Source organism: Apis cerana, linkage group LG3 (genome assembly GCF_029169275.1).
Source record: "Apis cerana isolate GH-2021 linkage group LG3, AcerK_1.0, whole genome shotgun sequence".
Taxonomy (NCBI): domain Eukaryota; kingdom Metazoa; phylum Arthropoda; class Insecta; order Hymenoptera; family Apidae; genus Apis; species Apis cerana.
In genome coordinates this window covers 5,656,158-5,680,423 of record NC_083854.1, presented here as the reverse complement: position 1 = coordinate 5,680,423, position 24,266 = coordinate 5,656,158, and the positions used below count along the sequence as shown (strand labels likewise).

The window sequence follows — 24,266 nt, the reverse complement described above, 5'->3', positions numbered from 1 at the left end:
GGCGGTGTTCCGCGATGCGTGATGAGTTTGACAGCTCCCGCGTACTGAACATTATTTAAAAGTAAAAAAAAAAAAAAAAAAATCGATCAAGAGATGTGGCTAAGAAAAAATCCTTAACACGTTTCTGTATGCATCTATGCGAGATCATCTAATATGGGAGAATGGTTGGTCATAGAATTATTACGCTGATATTCTTTCTAGCAGGTAAGTAGTAAAATTTTGCAAGCATAAATGCACCTGCGGATCAATGCAATACTATACATTCGGTCTTTGTGCACTTGTATATGTGCATCATATAAATCTGGTTAAGTGCACGATCGTTACGATTCAGGGTCGAGTTATGCAAATTTTAACAACTATCTCAATTTCCTGAACGGATTATGTATTTTTCATTCTTGCATTCTTGAAGGATTTAATAAAAAACTAAGTACAATAGAACAACAATCGTAATGTTGTATTTAATTCTTTAGATTTATATTATACGTGAAAATTTATAAAATACAAATGATTTTTTTATAAAAAATAAAATGTATAATAAAATTAAATAAAATTATAAAATTATATATATATATATATATATATATATTGAATGTATATATATTTGTATATATATGTATATATATGTATATGAATGTATATTTCACTAAACACAATAAACTGATTTCGATATTCGATGTTTGAATGTTTAATTATTTGTTTATTTTTTTCAACAAAGATTATGCATTAATTTCGATATATTTTAATTTTGTAAAATGTATCAATGTTTATATTTTTTTTTAAATGCGTTTTTATATATATATATAACAAAATTATGATATTCATATTTTATTTTGATTAATCTTTCAAATAATAATTAAATTTAATATATAAAAAATATTAAATTTTAATAAATATATCTTTATATAATATTTGTAATGAATATTAGAACATTACTAAAAAAAATAAAAAATATACATATTTTTATATAAAATTATATTGTAACATATATCAGAAATATTCATTTAAAATTAATTAATATTTTTAATTTAATAATTTTATAATGTTTAGCATGGCACAAAGCAGCAACTTTAGTGCCAGTAAGATCTGTGGCCGTAGATATAGGTCAAAATTTAACATTAGCATGTGCAGAAGAAGATGCACTGCCACAAACAGGAGAATCCATTGGGGTCATGTGGATAAGGGAAGGACGAGAAGATGGACAAATTGAAAGATTAAAAGTTGAGCCTAATGGAGCTTTGGAACTTATTAATGTTAGTGCACATGATGCTGGAAACTATTCATGCACTTTAGATGATGATCATGATGCTGTTAAAACTAGAATTAATGTACAAGTTAGAAGTAAGTTATTTAAATATAAATATAATTTTAAAAATATTGTATATTCATATTATTACTTTTTTAGCTCCTCCTCCAGCTTTACATAATGTATGGGTTAAACCATCAACAATATTGGCAAATATTCTTTGGGAAGTAGCTGGCACAGGTGGTTATCCTATCATAGATTTCACTGCCGAATATCGTCTTAAACCGAATGAGGGTGAAGAACCAGAAGACTGGAAACCTATTCTCCCAACGCACATTCCTCCAAATTCTGTAAATAATTTTAATATAATTATAATTATATTATCATAATATAATTATAATTTTGTAATAATTTTTCTTTAATGAAAAAAAATCATTTTTATACAATTAAATATTTTTAAAACTAAAATAATGATTTTATAGAGGCAAATTGATGTGTATCACTTGGTGCCAAACACTACCTATTCTTTTCGAGTATGGGCAACAAATCAATTAGGAAGAGGAGACATTGTTGAGGTTGATGGTCATACTCATCATAGTATTGAAGAATTGGGTATATAATATGAACTTAGTATTTTTATATGATTTTGCATGTAAATATTAATATTTATATAAAATGAATACTATAGCTTATTAATTATAATTGACAATTATTTCAGAACTTGCAAGACATCTCTTAGCAGGTGTAGAAAATTTTGATACTCGTGTCTGGGTGGCAGCAGTAGGCATAGTTATGGGTACACTTATGATTCTTGGTATAGGTACTTGTTACCTCCTCTATCGTGAGTGCAAAGTACCCTGTAAGCATTTCCTGGTAACTTTATCTAAAAGCTTTTGCTTCTACTCTTTCTCTTTCATGCTATTTATTTCTGCTGATGAAACATTTCCTTCCATGTAAATAAATTATTATGAAATATGCTAAATCATTTAATTTTGAAAAATATAATATAATTATCTAGCGGACGAAATCTGCAGCAGAAACGATAGCATCACTAACCACTTAACTTATCTATGGCCCTGATCTCTAGCTTTCTTTACATCAGCTATTTTCTTCTCAATCAATTTAATGCTATTCTAATATAGTGTCAATTATCTTTCACTAATATTTTCCTACTGCAAGCGCTCTGCAAATTAGCATTTAACGAATTTTCTAGTGTTTAACTTTTAAAATTTACTAGCATTTAATAAATTTTCTTATCCATATTGACTTAACAGTAACACTTTTGTAATTTTTGCACAAAACACTTTACAACATAAGGCACTAATCTGTAACATATTTATACAATTTGCCTGTCAGTAGCACCTTTCTTACTCCTTATAAGAATGAAATTTATAACTTATGAATGGACTTTATCAGCCACCAAACTTATTCTATTTATGTTAAAAATTGTATATCCTACTTTCTATTATTATGTATAAAATTAATAAGCTTTGGTGGTTTGCATAAAATATGTTATGCAGAATGATTAGTGTCATGAATAGAAAGTATTGTGATAGTATTATAGAGCATTATGGCCTAGATAATATTATGTTCTATTAGTACATTTTTGACTATAAAAACTTAGATTAAAGATAGTAATTAACTTTGCTAGGTAAGCAATATTTATATACATATAAAAGGATTACTATTCATTATGTTCTATTATATATAATAAAATTTTTTTGAATTAAACGTAGGATATTTGATTGTCAATATAATATAAATTATTTTTAAATATTTATGGTCCTGCAAACAACTGGTAAAGGGAGAGGGTAGAAGCTAATATAACTCATGATCTAGGCCAATGAAAATTAATCTCCGTTCCCGAATTGCAGCGCAGCTGGAGGAGCAGGAAGTGATTGAACTTGTACCAAATATCATTCTGAATCCAGGATTTTTCGACGAAAGAACAGAACACATTCCACAAGATGAAAATTTTAATAACCAAACCACTACACGCTTAAACAATAATAGCGTTGTGCAACCTATGCGACTTTAGCGATTAAATATTTAGATTTCTGTGGCTAATTTTTATTAACAAGTGGCTTGAGCACAATTTATGTGTCACCTTAAACGTAAGTAACTGGAATTATAAGAGGCCTCGAATCCGCCAAATGTCACGAAGCGTAGACTCAAATATGCGATGAAAATGATAATTATGCAAAGAGGAAATTTATGTTTATAGTCAGAAAATCGTAAAATGCATCATAAATTTCGAATATTCTAAGGAAGTAAATTTTTCACTTACAATACAATGTAAAGTGTTCAAAGCATATGTAAGACTCTGCTAGGTTTTGTGAAATGAAGTAGCACATTTTTGAGAATGTTTATCAGGATGTTCTAATTAAAATTCAATGTTATTGCTCAGTAATCGAGCTTAAACTCAAGAACTCCTGTAATCGAAAAAAAAAGATTATTCTTAGTAAGACTGTAATTCTAAGAACAAAAGACAAAATTTCCAAGAAACTAAAATCATACGACATTAATATTAAGTGGTGAATCTTTCTCTTATATCCTGCATGAACATGTTTTTTACACAATTATTTTTAACCATTATCTAATGAAAATGAAATTTTAATGGACAATATCATGCAGGAAGTAAGATTTTTGCTAACAACACATTCAATCATTCAATAAATAAATTTTGTCAAATACAAGGTATGATAAAGGCTTGCTTACTGCCGTTTTAAGGTGTGCAGAAGTCATTGGTAAAAAAGTTCCTTTTGCGTATCTTTATAAAAGTTTTTTTTTATTTATTATTATTATAAGAATGATTTTTTTTTTAGATAATATTTTCTTCCAAAATAATTAATATTACAAAAATTAATGCACCATATACTCTTTCTGGAAAAATCCTGCGAATCAGAGAATGTAATATAAAAATCATATATAATTAGAAAAGTCATTTTATATTTATGTTCTTTCTAATAATATTATATTTCTCATATTTTTAATTTTGCATGTGATCATTCAAATATGTCTAATACTTCAACATGCTTTTGCACTACCTTAATAACAAATGCAATATCCACTGCTATTATAAAAAGCTATAAAATCAAATTTCATCAAAAATAAATTTTAACAAATATGAGATTGCACAATTCCGATGAACAATAAATTTCAGTACATAAACTTTTTTAGAAAAGTTAAAAACACTCATTAAAGCATTATAATATCTAGCAAGTAAGAATTATTCATAAACTTCATATATTTGGTTAAATTCATTCCATTCAGATTAGTAGTAAATATAGGACAAAATAGAATAAGTTAAAATATTTTGGATATCATCTTTGATAGAATCAAGTTTAATAATCAATTGTTAAAATAGATCTTTTCCAAATATTAATTTGTTATGAGAAATATCATCTCATTCAAATTACATACAAAATTTAACTTAGTCAATCAATAAGGTTGATGATTTTGATAAAAGTTCTTCCTGTACAAACAAATACATAATTATTTTCCACAATTTACACGTAGTACCATATCAGAATTCATCATTATGTAAAAAGTATATTAAAGTATATAAAGATAATAATAATGAGTGCTTAGTGTTGAAGCTTTTTTTAAAAATTACAAATAAAATAGATTTATAGTTATATTACTTTTTTAAATGAAATTTTTCTCAGGAAAGAAGATAAATTTTATTTATTCTTCTTTTATTATTTTTTGTTAATTAATTTTGATTAAAACACCTTAAGTGATGGATGTGGAAATGGTTGTGGAAATTGATTCTCGTATCTATTAGTCTTTCATGTGTTACTAGTAAAGCTCATAATATAAGAAACATAATACCTTAACAATTCTACTTAAAATAATTATATAAGTTAAATATTGCTTTTGTCAATGTAAGAGATACTGACAAAAAGCAATTTGGTGCACGCAGGTTGTATAAATATTGGTTGTGCGTTGTTACATTGAAGCTTTGTGATCTGTTCCTCTCTAAAATATAATCTTATAGGGATGAATAGATTCAATTCGGCTTCGTACTATGCACTCTGTGTTGTGAATGGTATATATACGCGCTAATGAAGAAATAATACGATAACAATAATGATAACAATATAAATATATATATATTTATATAGCCGAGGCATCATAATATTTTAGCTATAAGCAAAGACAATTTTTTATATAAATTAATAATAATGCTGAAATGCAATGATGAATATTTATCTACATATTCATATATTTGGGTAATTTTGTGCTATGATATCGAGCTTCAAAAGTGATCTAGTAGACGCTCATTAAGAGTATTTCATGTAGAATATCATGTTCCTCTTTCCATTTAGAAGAGTCATGTTTTTTATTTTCTTTTTAAAAAATTACATAAAATAATCTTCATATAAATCTTATTCAATGTATATTATTTTTGCAAACTAATAATGATTTTAATATTATTTTCCTATGAAAATAATTTTTTCTTTCTTCATTTAAAAAAGTAATACATCATATTACTTTAAAACATGACTCTTTATTCTATCATGCACATTCAAACTATAATCACTTGTTTCTTCTGAAAAATATAAATATATATTTCTGCTGAAATATATAACAATAAATGTATTGTAATTTAAATATTTAACTGTCTCTATCAAAGCTGTCTGGTGAAGGCATAGATTTTGCATTTAGCGGCATTAATAATGTGGTAAAGCCTGATAAAAAAAAGAAGTATAAATGTTACTTGATATATAAAATGGAAAATTATTCTTATAACTATCAGCTGCTATGAAAACTAATAATAAAATTTAATCCTTTGATTTTAGAATTCTGCCATTGTATACCATAGATTTGCATATCTACTTATAAACAGTCATAAAATAATTTCAATTATATTAGAAATACAATCAATAAAATAATATCATTAAGATCAAGATAAATAGTAAGATAATTATGATTTTTTAATTAAATAATCTTTTTAATAAAATAATCTTTTTAATTAAATAATATTATATAAAATATTAATTTTCTGTAAATTAAGTATTTAAAATTAATTATGATATTAACAAACTTATTATTATCTTATTATTAAGTTAAATTTTATCATATAATATTTTTATCTTCCTATACAAAAAAATGATCAAAGATTATAATGATGTAAAATAGATATATTTTTATGAAGTAGACATTACAGTATTGTAAAGTTAAATTTATAACTACAATGATAATGGCAGATTTTTATGTTATACTATAAATTATACAAAATTGATAAAAAAATTTTTAATCTGTTTCTAATCAAGACTGCTTTTCTTCATCTAATTCTTATTTCTTTCATTTTATTCTCTTTTGCATTGATAATCATACAAATATAAAGCTATTAAGCATGTGCATAACATTATACCTTTTGTAGTAAAATATATTGCATTAATATATTTACTTCACATAACACATTCATATGAAATATATTAAGTACAGCACAATATAATAGAATAGTATAATGGTTGCTGGTGGCACCATGAATCGTCCCTAACATACATATTGCTTGCCTATGACATGTGAGAAGAATAAGAAATTTTTGTAGTATGTAGTTTTTACAAAAAGCTTTTCAAATTGCTTGTTGTATTCTTTTTTACAAAAAACTCATTTAATTATATGAGATTTTTTAAATTATATATGTATTTACAAATCATATTTGTAAATACTAATCATCATTTTTAAATTCTTTTACTTTTTGTAAAAACTACACATCTGTCGTATCATTACCTACTAGACTAATAATGTTAGTTTAACATCCTTATATTAAGTGATGGTAAAAGAGATTTAAACAATATCTCCATAAATAATGTTATAGCGAATAAGTATTAATCTTGGTATTAATTATGCAATATTCAGTTATAGATTAGCTAAATATTTTTGGTAATTTCTTTACATGATTATTTATTTTGTAAAAAAATCGAAAAAACAAAAACATGTTAGAATCGAAATTTGTATATAGTATTCGCATTATTGTTTTGTTTTTATATTTTGTTCATATTTTATAAAATGTTAAATATGATTGATTCATTAATTTACTTTATTTACATTAATTTTATTATATATGTGAGCGCGCGTGTGTGTGTGTCTTAAATTAAAATAATTCTATATGCATATTGTTCGTGCTAAATCAGCATTATTTTTAGTTTTAATCTATACATATAACATATAAATTGATTCCACTGTCATAATGTGTAAAAAAAAATTTTCCTAATATCAATATGTTCATAGTTTATTTTATGAACTATGAACAATGCACATTCCATCACGTACAAATATTACATTAAAAGATAAAAATACAAAAATATAAATGCTTGGGTTAAAAATTGTTTAAGTATTTTTATGGAGAAAATAAAGAAAGTCAAGGTTGTGCTTGAATGTCTGATACTCATTAGTTAATATACATATATTTAGCTTTCATACAATCAGAAAACAAATATTAGTTACATATCAAAGAGAATAGAGCAAATTAGTTTAGTCACTTTTTCACCTAAATACTGATTGCAATCATCAAATATGAACTATATTGACTGCTATATCTTGTTAATTTTTATAATAGTTGTTAAAAATGTTTATAAAAATATTTAAATAATTGAATGAATTATCTTATAATATTAATATTATGAAAATAATTTGATGTACTAATTGTATTATTTTATTATATATGATTTATTTATTGAATGAATGTACTAAATATATTAAATTGCAATCAGAAATAATTCTAATATATTTTTTTTAAGTGTTTATTAATTATAGTATTTTACATACCATTGTATTATCATAGCAGTATACATGACCAGCATACTTAATAATGTATGTATTATATAATTCTAATTCTATATCATCACAATGGTTGTCACAATGGTTGTCATTATAATCATCATATTTCATATAAGAAATCATTGATTTATTTATAAAAATCATTAAAAATATTAATACAATAAATAATCATTCATACGTAATATTGGATATTTCTTTTATTACAATTAATCTATACCAGCAGATTGAGTTAAAAGTAAGGTCTTTTCAATATCAGAGCATAGTTTTTTTATACCATTAGGTGGAGCATATTCTGCTGCTAAAATAGCAGTTGCTATTGCTATTGTTTCTTGAATAGTCCTTGCTTTGACCCAGACTCTACCATTCATACCAGCTGCAACTTCAAATGCTTGATTATGAGCAAGTGTTTTAAATAATGGTGAATTACGATTTAATATCTTTCTAATAAGACTCAAGGAACAAGTAAAAAGCATGCCTTCAGAGCTTAAAGCACCTAATTTCTTTTCTTTACCATGTGAATCTACACATACGAGTTCAGGTTCCATATCTTTACTAGCAACTAAAAGCTTAGCAAATACAAGATCTCCAACTTGAATATCAGGGCGATTTTTTTTAGTAGCTCCTTCAAATGCTAAATAAGAAAGAGATGCTTGTTCACTAGCACCTATATCTACTTTGAAAATATCACCACCTTTTTGTGTTACTATACCAACTACATGTTCTCCACGATTTGGTACATATCTATAAGAAATAATTATGCTATACATATTGTTACTTATAAATTGTAGTAGTAAGTAAAAAATGATAAAAAAATTATATTCAAATAGATTTTAATTACCGTTTCTGATAACTATCAACATAATATACAGCTGGTTCTGTTTTCTTTAATATACCTGCTTTATATGCAAAGACTGTATCAGCTTCACGACGAAGCCCAGGTCCTAAAATAATCGTTTCTTTTTTGTTAATTATTGTAATATCTTTTATAGTATCACCAGGCATTACTACATCTCCTATATTAACTTCCATTATTCCTTAGAAGTAAGTAATTTTTGTTTTGTTTTGTTATAACATAAATTCAATGTTAAAGGTTATAAAGATATCATTTAATGCTATTTTTTCTTTTAAAATATCAATAAAATTATTCATGAAATAAATATATTGCTTATCATTAAATTTATAAACATATAAATTTATATGATAATATAAATTTTATAAATTATACCGTATTATATACATCACGTGCATCGATTCATAATAATCGATTCTTAGTTTTCAGTTAATCTCGCGCGTTTCTTTGAAAGAAAAAGCGACTGCGCAATGTAATTTACATAAATTGATGTAATCAATTAAACAAGATTTCTCTTAATATTATAAATATGTTGAAGAATAGAATATAAAAAATAAATGTTATTTTATCTTTAATACTACTAAAGTTTAATATTTAATATAATTCAATTAAGTATTTAGATATAATAAAAAAAATTTAAACTAATTGTGAAATATACAAAACAATTATTTAAGTTCTACGCTCATATATAATGGTGGCGCCATCATACGGCATGTTACAAGGCTGCCGCATGAAACGATAACGCCACAGAAATCGTGGTGCTGGTTGTGTTTTTCGTTAATTTGTTTCATTTTGAAACGAATTCAAAAATCGACAGTTGTGTGGATGGTACAATAAGATTATCAGTGATTTCACTAATGTAAAGGTAATATTCTTTAATAATGCAAAGTGTATAATTGTGAAATTTGCGCAGCGTTCACCGGATCGATAATTGATTTACGTGTTCTATTCTAACCTACCTTTTCGTTCCCTATTAAGTTATAAGTTTAATCATTTTATATTGTCAATTAATTCATTGCAGTTTATTTAAAATTTAAGATTGAATACTCAAAGAAATTCTATTAATATAATTTATAATTTTGATAAAGATGATCTTTATTCAGGTTTCTAAATGTAACCAATCTGTCTCTTGTATACTCACTGTCATTTATTATCAAGATATTTATTAATCTATATTATGTATAGAAATGTTTTTGTGTCTCTTATAATTAATAAAAATATATGTATATAATAATATTTGTTTGAAATTTTTTTATAGTTTAATTTTAAAAATTTTTATCTTGACATAATAACTTATTTAATTACACAAATATAATTAGTATGTGATTTAAATGATATTTGTAAAAATTTATTAATATATATTTCTATTAAACATATCAAATGATATAAATTTGAATTTTAAATATTGACATTGATAAAATATATTCTAAAATTTTTTTATATGTTATTATATGTTATTATATAGGTATACAATATGTATAATGGAATTGGATTACAAACACCACGAGGTTCTGGAACTAATGGACATGTCCAAAGAAATTGGGCAATTATACGTAAAACAAAAGATAAAGTTACTTATAAAACTGATGAAGGAAAGTTAGATCAACTTAATAAACAACCTAACAAAGAAATTTTAGATCATGTAAGAAAAAGAAAAGTTGAAGTCAAATGTGCAGAATTAGCAGATATTTTGGAGGAACAGGGGTAAGAAACAATATATATTTTATATTTATGATATATAAATTTTCTTTATTATTTTTCTTTATTATTTTTCTTTATTATTATTGTAATTGTTTAATTTTTAAATAATTAATGATTAATAATTTTATATATAAAATTTCTTTTTTATTATAATAATAATATCAAATAATAATATCAAATATAAAATAAAATAATAATATCAAAAATAGAATTATTTTTGAAAATAAATTAAAAAATTGTGTATATTATATATAAAAAGAAGTATAAAGCTTCATTGATCTCTTGTACTCAATACCAAATGAGATTTTGAACTTCAATTGGATTTAACTTATCTTTGGCTTCAATTTTTTCTATGTAATATATTTCTTTGTTAACTTGCTATGATTAAATTAATATTAGAATTGTTTTTTATTTTGTACTTCATTATATTTTATAGATTTACATCCGAAGAAGTAACAAAAAAAGTAGAATCATATAGATCCATGTTAATGGGAACTGACACTAAACCAGCAATATCTAGAGATGAATTTGGCCGTATAAAGTAAGTATATTTCTTTTATTTATTTTTTTATTTTTTTAATTTTTGATTCTATATAATATATATATATAGTGTCATATTAAAAATTTAGTAAAATAAATAAATAAAATGAATAAATTGTATTTTTTAAACAATTTTATAATACGAAATTGCAATTTCATAGTAATTTAAATAATAATTATATATATTAATAATATTAGATTTTGTTTAATTCAAAATATAAATATTCTAAGAAAATTTTATTTAAAAAAATTTATAAAAAAAATATTCTAATTTATTTTAATTTTTTTCTCTTAGCATAATGAAGAAATTACAATTAAAATTATTAATATTTAATTCAAATTCATTCATTTATATTTTAAACGTGTATATTCGAAAATTCTTAGATTTGGTTTATAAAAAATTTCGAAGTTTGAATCTAATACGGTGAATCGAGCGTATATAAACGCAATGTTGGAACGAAGCAGTTTCTAATCGGTAGCTCAGATTCCCGCTAAACCCAATATTATTGGAGGGTGGAGACGTTACGTTCTCTCTCTTCAGTTAGCTTTCAGAGGTATTACGCGGCCGATATCGACGTATCCCATAGCGCCGGCGCCACCCACGAAAAGAGGGAGACACAGAGGTGTACAGAAAGAGAAACAGAGATACGTAAAGGGTCGAACAGGGAGAGGGAGAATTCTGTTCCAGCATCTCTCATACTTTACTCTTTCCACCTCAGTGCGAGGATGGACCGGCGTTGCGACGCTACGTGGCGTCGACTTTCGACGAATATACGAATCGTCGGCCAATAATCAAAAGAAAAAAAAAAAGAAAAAGAAAACAAAAAAGAGACCAAGTAGGAGGGAACATGTAACGGTTTCGTGATATACTTGCAAGCAAATCACAAAAGTCTTCCATTAGCGTAAATTGTATATATATATACATAAATATATATATATATATATATATACATACACATATATATATTATATTATATTATATTCTAAATAATAATAAGTGATAAATCATCGTGTTAAGTGTAATATAAAGTACATAGATTGAGTTTGAAAGAAGAAAGGAAATCTTTTGTGTTCGTCTAACAATTGAATTGAATCTCCGTACTGATTAATATTCACGCACATGTTCCATATAAATACGCACATCTTTAAATTAAAATTTTTCAAAAAAACACAATATAGAAGATCAAATATAAAAAGAATCTATGATTTCGACTTGAAGATATACAAGAACATAATCTGCACATGTCTCAAGTGATTGGAAAAGAGAAGTCGGAAAATTTATAGAACTTAAAATTTTTTATAAAAAATCCATGTGTCTCCAAATGTCGACAAATCGACGATAATTAAATAAGATGTCTTGCTTTGAACTTGATACACTCAGTGTACGAGTCGAAGTGTAGCAACTATAGTGTGCCTGATACGAAGTCTTCCTTAATATATAAGCTAAAATAAAATTACAATATATTCCTATATTCTTACACAAGCCATTAAAGTATATGTCTATAAAACAATATATATATATATATATATACATACATCATTATATAAAACTTATTAAAAATAAAAGAAATTAATGGAAAAAGACTTATCGAATAATTTCAAATAAAAAGAAATAAAAAAATTATATTGTTTTAAAAAGAAATTCGTTTTAATGTTGATTATTATCGACAGAAACAATTGATAGAGTGATAAAATATTTTTTTCGTGAACAAAAAAAAATAGAAAGAAAAAGAATAAAAGGAGAAAGAAAAGCAAAGATGAAAAGTAACATTTTCATCATCGCCGCCAGATAATTATTCTTGGTAGGATAGCAGAGCATTTGAATACGATGCTGGTATAATCAGGGAAGGAAGCCATTATCTTTGCCTCCAATCCTCATCCCCCTTCCAACTGCCTAAACTATCAAAGCCTGTCTTAAGAAGGATAAAGCTGTATCTGAATTATTCGCGCGACCGACAGAGCTCCTTAAGAGTTTAAATTAGAGACCGATCGTGTTTAACGCTCATTTAATTATCCAGTCGTTAATTATTCAAGTTCATAGTTTGATCTTCAGGTTTGCCAGTGGTGAAGAAAATTACTACCACTACACAAACAAGATGAAACAATTTGTTGATAATAATATTGGAATGCACGTAATATATTATCATGGACTTTATGACAAATATATTAAGATGTATAATTTGGAGACATTTATATAAAGGATATGAAGAGAAGTAAAAAAAGGATTATCAAGGATTATATTTCTATGAAGGGATCAATAAACGTTATGTTTATAAATAAAGAAGAGAATTTAATTTTACAGAGAAATTAAATTTTCATTCCATATTATTAATTTAAAAAAAAGAAGAAAATTCTGGCATCGTGAATTTTAAATTCAAGGAATGATTATGTCTGTGACGGTAACTCCTTTGAAACCAGCTCGAGGACGGGGTCCGGCTGATGGCCGTGCATTTTTTGAAACATTGTGGAGAGGAAATTTTTTTCTGGATAGACAGAAAGTAATGAAACGATCGCGAAAACGAAAATTGCAAACAGCGAATGGAAAGAAGCGTGCACAACTGCAGATGCGACAGCATTGTTGCTGTTGTCAGCGCATACAACTCCACCTCCTCGCCGGACGGCGAAGCAACATGCGCTCCGTCGTCAGGTGAATTTATGACGAACAATTTTTAAATTCTTTTTTTTGCATATATAATTTTTAATATGTATTTTTAATCTTATCTTATTTTTTATTCGGGAGAATCATTTTAAAATATTTTTTATTCTAGTAATTCTTACTATTATTATTAAATTTTAAAATAATTTTAAATTAAATTAAATAAATTATTCCATGTAAAATATTTTTATTTCTAATCTGAATTAACTTATACGAATATTTGTGAGAAGAGATTGAATCGAAATTGAATTTCTCTAATTATAGATTATTGTTTATTTGTTATATATGGATATTCGATATTTTTAATTTGAATTGAAGAAAATATTACTGCACACACACAATTTCTTTAAAATATCAATATAAATAAATTTTTAAATGAATATTTAAAAGAAAAAAATTAAAAAAAAAACAAATGATCAACGAAGGATTAAAACAGCAAATGTTCTCTTTATATTCTGTATGGGGATGACTCACATTGTTGACCCCCAATCCTTCACAAAAGGGAAACGTTTCCCTGTAAACAACTGTCACCCTTTAACATGTCATAAATATCGAAACTCTAACTTCGAAATTATGATACAAAAAATAAATTTGTTCGATAAAATTTAATTTCAACAACAGTGAAAAAGGAATAAAATAAAAAAAACAATGAACTTAATGTACCAAAACAGCAATTACAAAACATTTGATTAATTATACACATAATATCGATTGTTATTTCATATCTAATCTATCTATTTAATCAAAAGAGTATGTTAAGGGATGGCAGAAATGAAGAATGAAAAGGAAGAAAAAAAAATAAAAATCATTCTCCTCGTTGATCTTCGTTTAACGATGTCTTCGCGAGTGGAGTTGAATTTGAGCGTGTAGCAAAGAAGTAGTGGCGCGAAAGGGATAGCAGAAAAGAGAACAGCTGGATTGTATTGATCCGCGCTCGAGCGTTGGCGTAGGGGTGGCTCGGCCGACCCCGGCCTCGCTTACCGCTACTGCTTTTCACTCGGGGTAGAAGAGGGGCCGCCTCGATTTCTCCTAGTCTACTATTAGGTATAGTCTCTCTCTTCGGTGTTATGTCATTGCTTTGTCGCATTATCCGGATAGTTCCATCGAAGTTCGCCGCCGCTACATCGAAGAACACGCTGCCCACCATCCCCACAACGCCTCTTTGTCGAATTTCATTACACGCTCTATGGATCATCGCGAAATTCGGCAGTAATTAAGCGGTTATCGAAGTGTTCCGATACCGCGCTACGATGACGGTGAAAATCTCGACGCGGTACGAATTCTTTTTTTTTTCTATCCCCTGTGAAGATTCGATTAAAATATTGAAATCGGGTCATGTTATCTGTTTTCGTCCCTTTCTCGTTGGCGATGTTTATTTTTATACACAGCGCTGTTACGTTGATCGGATTTTTTTATCTTGTATGACAAGATGAATATTTGTTGGTGAAGAGAAAGATTTGAATTCTTGAAAATTGAGCAGATATTCTTACATGATTTTCGAATAACATTTCCGATGGTCACGTGTTTTTAGGTCTATGTGTGAGCTTGGTGTATTCGATGCACGGGGTCAATGTGTTCTTTGCATATGGTTTACTAAATAGAGTTTCCATAGATGTTGTTATATGATGATCATTATATACGAGGAATTTTTAATATTCGACAAATGTTTCTTTCATAATTTGATTTGTTTATTAAGATTGATTAATGATCCAAGAATCTTTATTATTAATTTTTATCATTAATCATTTGATTAAACTTAATTTGCGTGATGCGAAATGACATGCAATGTGTATTTTTTCTTTTAGTGTACGAGAGACACACCAGATTGCCGAAGCGCAACAAGAAAAAAATGCAAAGCTTCGCGAAGCATTTGGCATATCGGAATTCTTCGTGGAAGGAAGTAGCCTAGATCCGGAGAGGCACGCGCGCGAGGCTGAAGCAAGAGCAGCAGCGAGCAAAGTGTATGAACTAGTACGAACACCAAGTCCAGCTCCGGACACAACATCCGCTCCAGAAAAGAAGAAACGAAAGCGGTCCGCTAGTGCAATCAAAAAAAAAAAGGGAAAGAAGCACAAGAAGGAAAGGTAAAAGACAACGTAATGGTGCACGGGTCAATGAAGGCTGGATTCGTTTTAATTTAATTGCAAATAAATGGAGAAGACAATGTAAGCACAGATAGAAAAAGATTAAAATAATTATATTACTATATTGTACTATGGTATATTAAAAAATTGAATATACTTTATACTATAGTGTAGCAGTAGTATTATAAAGGTATACTACAGCATACTATAGTATAGTAGTAATGAGATAGTGCCTAATACTGTGTTATATTATAGTGCAATGTAATGATATACATGTGTAGTTTGATTATTAAGCAGAAAATTAATATTATTGTGCTATATGAGAAAAAATATACATGAATCCAGACTTCAAGACCGAACGGACATCCCCCTGTAGTAGCTCCTCTCCTCCCCCCGGTTAATTATTCATTTACCGCAAGTTCCACACTCGTTCATTTGCTTACTACACACCTCTTGTCAGATACTGACTCATGACTCACCTACTATTTCATGTCCCATACACCTTTCTCTGTTTCAAACAGAACTGAGGAGGACTGAGTGCCTACCCAGTAGGCTCAGTAGGTAAGTGTGGTCGTCGCGTCTACTTTCAAAAAAAAAAATAATAATAAATAAATAAAAATAAAAAGCACTTGCAAAAGTAAAAAATGATATAAAATCTCTGCATTAAGAAAAAAAGAAAAGATAATAATTGAGTTATATTTTTAGGTATTTGCCTTAGGTATTATAATTAGAGGGTAAATGTTTGCTATTTTACTGGAATTCATATAATTATAATACTAATAATTAATAAGATTTTATTTAAAATAAATGCAATAATATAAAAAATAATAGGCAAACATTTACTTTAATATACATATAATATATACAAAATATACTCGGGTTTTTTAAACAAATAACGTATACGTAATCTGACGCGTAAATCATGCATTTCTATCTTTGTTGTTGTTATCGATAAAGCTTGTTGTTAATGTCATCTCTCTATTTTTTTCTGACAAGTCCGTCCCTATCGATGGTTATCAAGGTAATGCTAATCCCATATTATATCAATACTCCTCATATTTTGTATAATCGTCTTTTGTAACTTTTGAAGGATATGGTTTTACATGATATACTTTATTTCTGACTTATTCAAAAAAAGATTTCGCAAAATCTTCTCTAAAAAACCAAATCTTTCAAATGAGTGATTATGTAGTCGGTTTGTTAGCTATAGCCCGATATTGTGACATTCACCTGTATATGTTGTATTTATATTTTTTATTATTTAATTTACTTAGGATTGCAGTGAAAAATTGAAAAATATATAATTTTTCTATTTTTTTATTTATTTATTTTTTTTTATTAATACGTATTCAAAAAATACACACTGCATTTCCTATACATATACATATACATATATATCAGTATAAATTAGTTTCTATTTTTTTAATTGAAAACCTTATCCAGATGCTGAGATAGATTAATGCAAAAATTTCGTCAAAATTTCATCGCGTTCTCAATTATTATTTTTCCGGATTTGTTACTTTTTAATCGAATATATTGAGAGCAACAGGTAGCTTGTATCATTAGAATAAAGTATTTGTTTCACACACGGATACATTGTACTACAGCTTTCTTTATTGTCAGCACAAGGTATGCACTTGTCGACAGGAAGACGTCCACTGCAAGAATTAAAAAACTAAATATTATTAATAAAAAAAAGAAAAAAATAAATTTGTTTTCAGTGAAACATTTAGAATAACTATGAATGAATTTCCTAGGTCGGAATCTCCAAAGGCTAGCAAAAAGAAAGAAAAATCTAAAAAGAAAAAAAAGGAGAAGAAACATAAGAAGACTGAGGCTAGTTCCTCTGACAGTGATTCTAGTGAAGCTTCAGATGATAGCAGGTAATTAAATTTTTAAAAATCTTTTATATCATTTCTAATTATTACACTTATTTATTAATATAATTATAATTAACTATTATTTTTAATAATTAATTATGTTTCTAGTTCTTCCGAAACTGAATCGAAGAAGAAAAAGAAAAAGAAGAAGAAGAAAGCCAAAACAGAGACAAAAGAAAAGCATGAGGTACGAAAAATGATGCTAAGGAAACAAATACGAAAAAGTTCTATCTTTCTCTCTATTTCTATACATATATATATTTAACTATATATATATGTATATATATATATATATATACATATATATATACATATATATATACACTTTAGCACGTGGAACAGGAGCATGTGACATTTAATTTCCGTTCATATTTTTCTCCTATTAGTTGTTAATTGAACATTGGATTTTATAAAATATTTTGTGTTGCTGCCTAACTTTGAATAAGCATGATTCATTGCTTGTTTCTGTAAAGATTTTTATCTGATTTCAAGTTAACAGTCATTATTTCAAAAGTGTAAATCTCAGTATTGTTTGTAATTATCAGCGCCATTTGACAGGATATATTCCCTGAGTGAGTACCAGATATGCCGCTACTCAATGTAATAATAATTTTGTAATTTTTCTATTCATATAAAATTTTGCGATTGTTGTTGCCTTTTCACTCATTTTGTGTCAAGCACTTTCATATTTATGAGAATCGAAAAGGAGACTGCTTGTTCTCTGATCTAGGTGCAATGCAAAGAGATTGATATCAAAGCATACATAATGTTCACATTTCAACTTATACTTTTATTTCCTCAATTTTATTCTTTTCTGAACACATTTCCGACCAAAACACTTTATTCATATTGAATTTGTACTAGAGCGAATGAGCAGACTCCAAAGAATCTTTGAATAAATACAATCTCTTTTTTTTTTATCCTACTGACAAGTACATATGCATGATCGGTGTTCACTAGATAATTTTGTCTAACATAATAATTCATATTGTTCTTCTTCTAGAAGAAAAAAATAGCCATCAAGAGGAAGCATCAGTCATCTGAGAGTTCGTCAGATAGGTAAATTAGTTTTGAAATACAATTGTTTTCATAGACAGTAATTTTATATATTATATATAAATTTATTCAATATTTAGTTCTCCAGAGAGGCCGAAGAAATCTATGAAACATGATAAAGCTGTTGAAAAAAATAAAAATGATGAGGCAGAAAATACGACAAAAGAATCTCGATCAAATCGTTCACCAAAGAAACAAGAAAAAGGTCGAAACGAAACTCCACCCATTAAAAGAAAAGATTCTCCTGTTAAAAAAGTTGTACCAGAAAAAAAGGATAAATCACCAATTGTACACAAAAGTCCTCCACCAAGACGACATAGATCACCATCAAGAAGTAAGGCTGATAGAGGAAGATCTCCTAGAAGATATTCAAGGTCACGACGAATTAGTCCTTCACCAAGAAGAAGAAGAATCTCGAGATCTCCGAGGAGATATAACAGATATTCTATATCTAGAAGTAGAAGTCGATCGAGATATGATCGTTATGGATCACGGCGGAGATTGTCACCTTTTCCTAGACGTAGAAGATCTGATTCTCGACGAAGATCAAGATCACCTAGGAGACAGAGGGATAGACGGGAAAGATCTAGAGAACGTCGTAGAAGTCGTAGTAGAACAAGAAGTAGATCTAGACGATCCACCTTGAGCTACTCTCCTGTAAGAAAAAATCCAGAACGATACAGACACATATTGGAAGAAAATAAAAAACGAGATCAAAAGAAGAACCATGATAACAAACGGAAATCTCGGTCAAACTCCAAAACCAGAAAATTGCGAACAATTACTCCAAGAGTTAGACTGCGTTCTTCGAGTGAGGATGAAACTGATATAGCAGATGATGAACCCAAAGCAGAAGATGAAGAAAAAATTAAAGAATTGCATACCTTAAAACGTTTGCAGAGTGGATTAGCCGCAAAAGCTAGAGAAACTCTTGGGAAAAAGGTAATAAGTCCTACGAAAATTAAAATTGAAAAAAAAGAAGATAATATATTGGATATAGCTTTACCAAATGAGCCGCCCAAAATAGTACAAAATACTATTGGTCCTATACAAGAAAAGTCTAAGTCAAAATCACCTATATCTCATTTACCTACTATTCAGTCCCCAGTATCTAGCAGATCACCTTCGCCAGCATTGCCATTAACGAGAGAAGAAGCAGCTATAAAAATACGATCTCCTAGTGAATCACCTCCTCCTTTGCCACCAGTTATAAATAAAATAGAATCAAGATCACCGAATGTGACAGCTAAAACTAATCATCGATCAAAGTCTCCAAGTACTTCCAAGAAGAATTCACCAGTTATTTTAAGGAAACACTCATCACAAAGTAAATCATCCTCACATTCACCGCCTGTATCTATTTCTCACAAAGATACTACTATAAAATTGCGTTCTCCAAGTGAATCTCCACCTCCGATTACGAATAATAAATTGAAGCAAAAATCTGTTTCACCAATCGCTTCAAAAAAGAGTTCCCCTGTTTCTAGAAAGCATTCTCCAAGGGATAAATCTTACTCCAGATCGCCTTCCAAGTCGTATACAAGATCTGTATCGTTGGAAAAAAGGTCTTCCAGATCGCCTCGGCGACATTCAAGATCCATTTCTACAGACAAGAAATCGCGCTCTGTTTCGAGGAGTAAGAAATCAGCATCTCCTAGGCATAGGTCTTCAACATCACCATCGAGATCCAAAAAATCTCCTAAATCCCCGGTGAGATCAAAGAGATTAAGCAGATCAAGGTCTTCTTCGGAATCAAAACGTTCCATATCTAGGTCTCCATCACGTTCAAAAAAATCTTCGTCTCATTCTCCGGAAAAGTCCAGAAGTAGAACGAGGTCGTTGTCAAAAGGATCTAGAAGTCGATCTCTTTCAAAAAAATCTAGAAGTAGATCTTTGTCAAAAAAGTCGCGTAGTCGTTCATTATCAAAGAAATCTAGAAGTCGATCACTTTCTAAGAAGTCAAGAAGTCGTTCGCGATCGTTGTCTAGGGTATCACGAGATAAAGAAAAAAGAAGTCATAGCAGGAGTAGTTCACGTTCTTCTTTAAGGTAAATAAGTAATCTGAAAAATATATATTTTTTATTTTTTTTTTATAACAAAATTTATTTGATATAATCTTTTTTTATATTTAGTTCGAGGCATAGTCGCAGAAGTTTCTCTAGTTCATCCCGATCATCAAGCAGTGTTTCTAGTAGGTCTTCTCGTTCAACATCTAGCAGTTCTGTTTCTAGCAGATCTCGTTCTCCATCGATACCTCGACGTCACGGTTCACCTAGCTTTTTAGATAGACGTCGTATTACAAGGTAGGTATTTAAAACATAATAGTTTCGATATCGTAGCCGCAGGAATTACAGCGCACCATGCCAAATTTTGTAAGCCCACATCGTTGCATCGATTGTAGAAATGTTTATCTTTTTTCAATATTTATTTTTTTTATTTCCGATTTTATTTTATTTTTTTCGTTATTGATGTGCCTTTTTCACGATTGAAATATTCATTTGTTTAAAAAGTTCAACGAGCAATTTGCAAGCGACGATATCGATAAGTTTTCAACGATGAATATTTTTTTTATTTATTAATCTAATGCCATTTTGTATTATGTCCTACAGGGACAGATCGAGGGACAGACATAGAAGATAAAGTTATGGCTTCGCACAGATGTTTCTATTACTTTCTCATAATTATAATGTAGTAGCTAACATGTGATACATATCACATCAATTTTATTTTCATAATAAGTAAATTAAAAAAAAAAAAAAAGAATGACGCAGATTTTACTGCATTAAAGATTAATTATAATTAATTATGTATAAACGTAAAAAACCGTGTCATTTAATAATAATTATTCATGAATATTATAGTATATTGCAACTTTATCAGTATCGCTTCAATAATTTTTTAAAAGACTATTATTGACACACGTAAACTTCTACATTATAAATGCGTTCGATCAGTGAACTTCATTATTTGTGTTATATAAAGTGATCGTATATTTACTCTATCGCACCGATATACGAATTTTATTTCAAGTCAGTAAAGTATACTTATGTTTGTATAATTTTTTCTTCCCCTTTTTCATTTGTATGTAATCGCTTATAAGATAATTTACAAACATTGTGTAGAAGTAGCATGTGTGTATCTTCCTTATAAATTATTGTAAATTAAATATTTACAGTAGAAATTCTCTTTTATTTTATGTCAGTCACAAATAAAATGTATTTACTGCTATGAAAGCAAGCCTTTTTCTTTAGTTCTCGATATACATATATTTTTGTTCGTTGTGAATCATTTTTAATTGACTGCCTTCCTTTACCAGAGTCAAAAATAAGGTAAGTAACGCATTTTTATTTTTGCATGATATTTTTGTTGCATTGCATGATTCATTTTGCATGTTTTTTTTTATTTATACATTAACATTTTTTTATATTATATATAACATTAATTTATTTAAAAATAACATATTTATCTGAATATTAACAAATGTTGCGATGATCACAATATTGACAGTTGTTGATTTTAGCGCCAGGAAACGACCAATTCCATATCATCGACCTACTCCAACACCACCTTCGTCACCGAGTAGTTCAGATAGCAGCAGACATAGTAATTGGTCAAGTCCAAGTCATCGATCAAGTTGTTCTCCAAGTCGAAGTCCATCATACACGCGTTGAAGCGATCAAGCAGATTCTTATTCGACGTTCCTTTTACGTGTCAGATTTCGAATGGCATATACCATGAAAATCCATCGATGCTTTTTCATGTTAAATCATATTTGTTGAAAATTGGCACGAATATAAAAAAAAAGTTTCATGTATTTTTTGTATCAGATAGGTACAAAGAGAATACGCCATTCTAAGTTTGGTGCATGATCTTTAAGTCTTTGTAAATTCATAATATGCATTTACATGTCTGATCTCGTAACTTAATAATACTCACTGATGATATTACATTATGATATCATCAGCTTCAGTATTAATACATTAACGTTATTGCTCCATTTTTATTTTAATTAAGCATTAGGAAAGAGTGATTTTAATGTACTTACAGATTGGTATTATTATTAATCTAATTATTATTAGGATAAATTTATTATTAAAAAAGAAGTCAAAGATTTAAGTTTATCTATTACTTCTTTTTTTAATTTCTCAAATCTTTTTGAATAAAATTAAAAAAAGTTGCAAAGGTAATCAGATAAAATATTTTAATAATATTAATACGCAACGCAATATTTTATAATATAATTATTTTTAGAAGTACATTATCATCATCAATTGTATTGTATCACGATTTCATGAATTTTTAAGTCTTCATAAAAATGACATTTTTTCGTAGATTTACGTACGTCTAAATACTTCAGCAATAAGAAGGCAATGGTGACTAATAGCATCATGAACTGTGTTGATTACAGCTTCTTGAGATCTCGCATTATTCAAATAATAATTTTATTATTTAAAAATTCATTTAAAACTACTCTAGTAGTTCTGCGTGATTATTTAATCATATAATTGTTTGTTATACAAACATCAGCTAGTCAAATTTTAGACATTCCATTAATTAAAATATTAGAACATCGTACGAATTAATATTATAATTTTTCAAAGAAGTAATAATTGATATTTTAGTGCAATGTTCTATATGTTTCTTTTGTATATAGATATTATTGTGCATAAATGTGCATGCACTTTGCTCATTTGCTATTTATTTTACATATTAAATATTCAGTAAATTGTTTATTTATTTATGTCTCTTTTCTAATTTACATATTTATTTATTTATTTATATCACGAATAGTTAGTATTTATCAATTTTAAAAACAAGAAAATTGTATAAAAATAATGTTAAATTTTTAAAGTTTCATTTACTGGCAATACTCAATTTACCTGAATACTAGTCAAAAAAATTTTTTTGGCTGTAAAGCCAGGCAGCATACTAAAAGACATAATTAGATTAGTCTTGATTATTCAAAGTTAAGTCTTGAAAATATATGTATAGGGTTAAAAAATCATATTTGAGAAGTCTACATTGTTTATAATTAGGAGAACTATGTAGAATTAGCTCTTGCATAATGACTGACTCACTTTTATTAAAAAAAAAAAAATAGTCAATTGTTATGGCGATGCAATATTAATTTTGTCATGATGCATATCTATGAAACAAAATTGAAACATAAATAGTTATCATAAAATATTTATTTTATAGAATTAATATAATAACTGAAAAATTTATTTTATCATTTGTGTTTTACATTATAAAACTCTAATAAAATATGAAGTTATTTATATGAATATATAAGAGTAAAAATTTGTTATATTTTGCACACCATGACTCTTGACTTTAATATTTATTATTCATAATTTACAGTCCTCAAATGTTACCATCGTTGAAATGAAAGAAATTCTGATTATATCTGTAATATACTCTGTATTGTTGTTGTGTGATTAAATTAAAAAGCTTAAAATATTGC

The 24,266-nt window shown here is 27.6% G+C and overlaps 3 protein-coding genes across 10 annotated transcripts; 2 read left to right on the top strand and 1 right to left on the bottom strand.

Annotated features, from left to right (window-relative positions):
• The first annotated feature begins 63 nt into the window (after positions 1–63).
• LOC107997276 (neuronal cell adhesion molecule) lies at positions 64–8,213 on the top strand. 3 transcript variants are annotated; one of them, XM_017055750.2, is made up of 6 exons: positions 64–204; positions 1,048–1,338; positions 1,403–1,593; positions 1,726–1,855; positions 1,962–2,102; positions 3,123–8,213. In XM_017055750.2, the coding sequence occupies exons 1-6, from the start codon at positions 162–164 to the stop codon at positions 3,143–3,145; spliced, it is 819 nt and encodes a 272-aa protein (XP_016911239.1). In that variant the 5' UTR covers positions 64–161; the 3' UTR covers positions 3,146–8,213. The 3 variants fall into 3 exon arrangements, with proteins under 3 accessions (XP_016911239.1, XP_016911237.1, XP_028522251.1); XM_017055748.2 differs by having other exon boundaries at positions 3,118–8,213; XM_028666450.2 differs by lacking the exon at positions 1,962–2,102 and having other exon boundaries at positions 3,118–8,213.
• On the bottom strand, positions 8,141–9,434 carry LOC107997277 (exosome complex component RRP40). The gene is made up of 2 exons (XM_017055751.3): positions 8,874–9,434; positions 8,141–8,776 (listed from the first exon to the last, which is right to left on the bottom strand). The coding sequence occupies exons 1-2, from the start codon at positions 9,062–9,064 to the stop codon at positions 8,242–8,244; spliced, it is 726 nt and encodes a 241-aa protein (XP_016911240.1). The 5' UTR covers positions 9,065–9,434; the 3' UTR covers positions 8,141–8,241.
• A 148-nt stretch (positions 9,435–9,582) lies between these two features.
• On the top strand, positions 9,583–24,266 carry LOC107997316 (serine/arginine repetitive matrix protein 2). 6 transcript variants are annotated; one of them, XM_017055823.3, is made up of 10 exons: positions 9,583–9,750; positions 10,351–10,589; positions 11,023–11,127; positions 15,588–15,866; positions 17,624–17,749; positions 17,855–17,933; positions 18,750–18,805; positions 18,883–20,850; positions 20,935–21,105; positions 22,323–24,266. In XM_017055823.3, exons 2-10 carry the CDS (start codon positions 10,360–10,362, stop codon positions 22,471–22,473), a joined length of 3,165 nt encoding a protein of 1,054 aa, XP_016911312.1. In that variant the 5' UTR covers positions 9,583–9,750; positions 10,351–10,359; the 3' UTR covers positions 22,474–24,266. The 6 variants fall into 6 exon arrangements, with proteins under 6 accessions (XP_016911312.1, XP_061928433.1, XP_016911314.1 ...); XM_062072449.1 differs by having other exon boundaries at positions 22,310–24,266; XM_017055825.3 differs by lacking the exon at positions 22,323–24,266 and adding an exon at positions 21,412–22,035.

Coding starts and splice junctions, on each gene's coding strand:
- LOC107997276 (XM_017055748.2), top strand. CDS start 162: ATGGTTGGTCATAGAATTATTACGCTGATATTCTTTCTAGCAG. Junction 1,594..1,725: donor CGCACATTCCTCCAAATTCT/GTAAATAATTTT, acceptor ATGATTTTATAG/AGGCAAATTGATGTGTATCA. Junction 1,856..1,961: donor TCATAGTATTGAAGAATTGG/GTATATAATATG, acceptor CAATTATTTCAG/AACTTGCAAGACATCTCTTA.
- LOC107997277 (XM_017055751.3), bottom strand. CDS start 9,064: ATGGAAGTTAATATAGGAGATGTAGTAATGCCTGGTGATACTATAAAA. Junction 8,777..8,873: donor GTTGATAGTTATCAGAAACG/GTAATTAAAATC, acceptor TATTTCTTATAG/ATATGTACCAAATCGTGGAG.
- LOC107997316 (XM_017055823.3), top strand. CDS start 10,360: ATGTATAATGGAATTGGATTACAAACACCACGAGGTTCTGGAACTAAT. Junction 17,750..17,854: donor GAAGCTTCAGATGATAGCAG/GTAATTAAATTT, acceptor TTATGTTTCTAG/TTCTTCCGAAACTGAATCGA. Junction 18,806..18,882: donor TCTGAGAGTTCGTCAGATAG/GTAAATTAGTTT, acceptor TTCAATATTTAG/TTCTCCAGAGAGGCCGAAGA.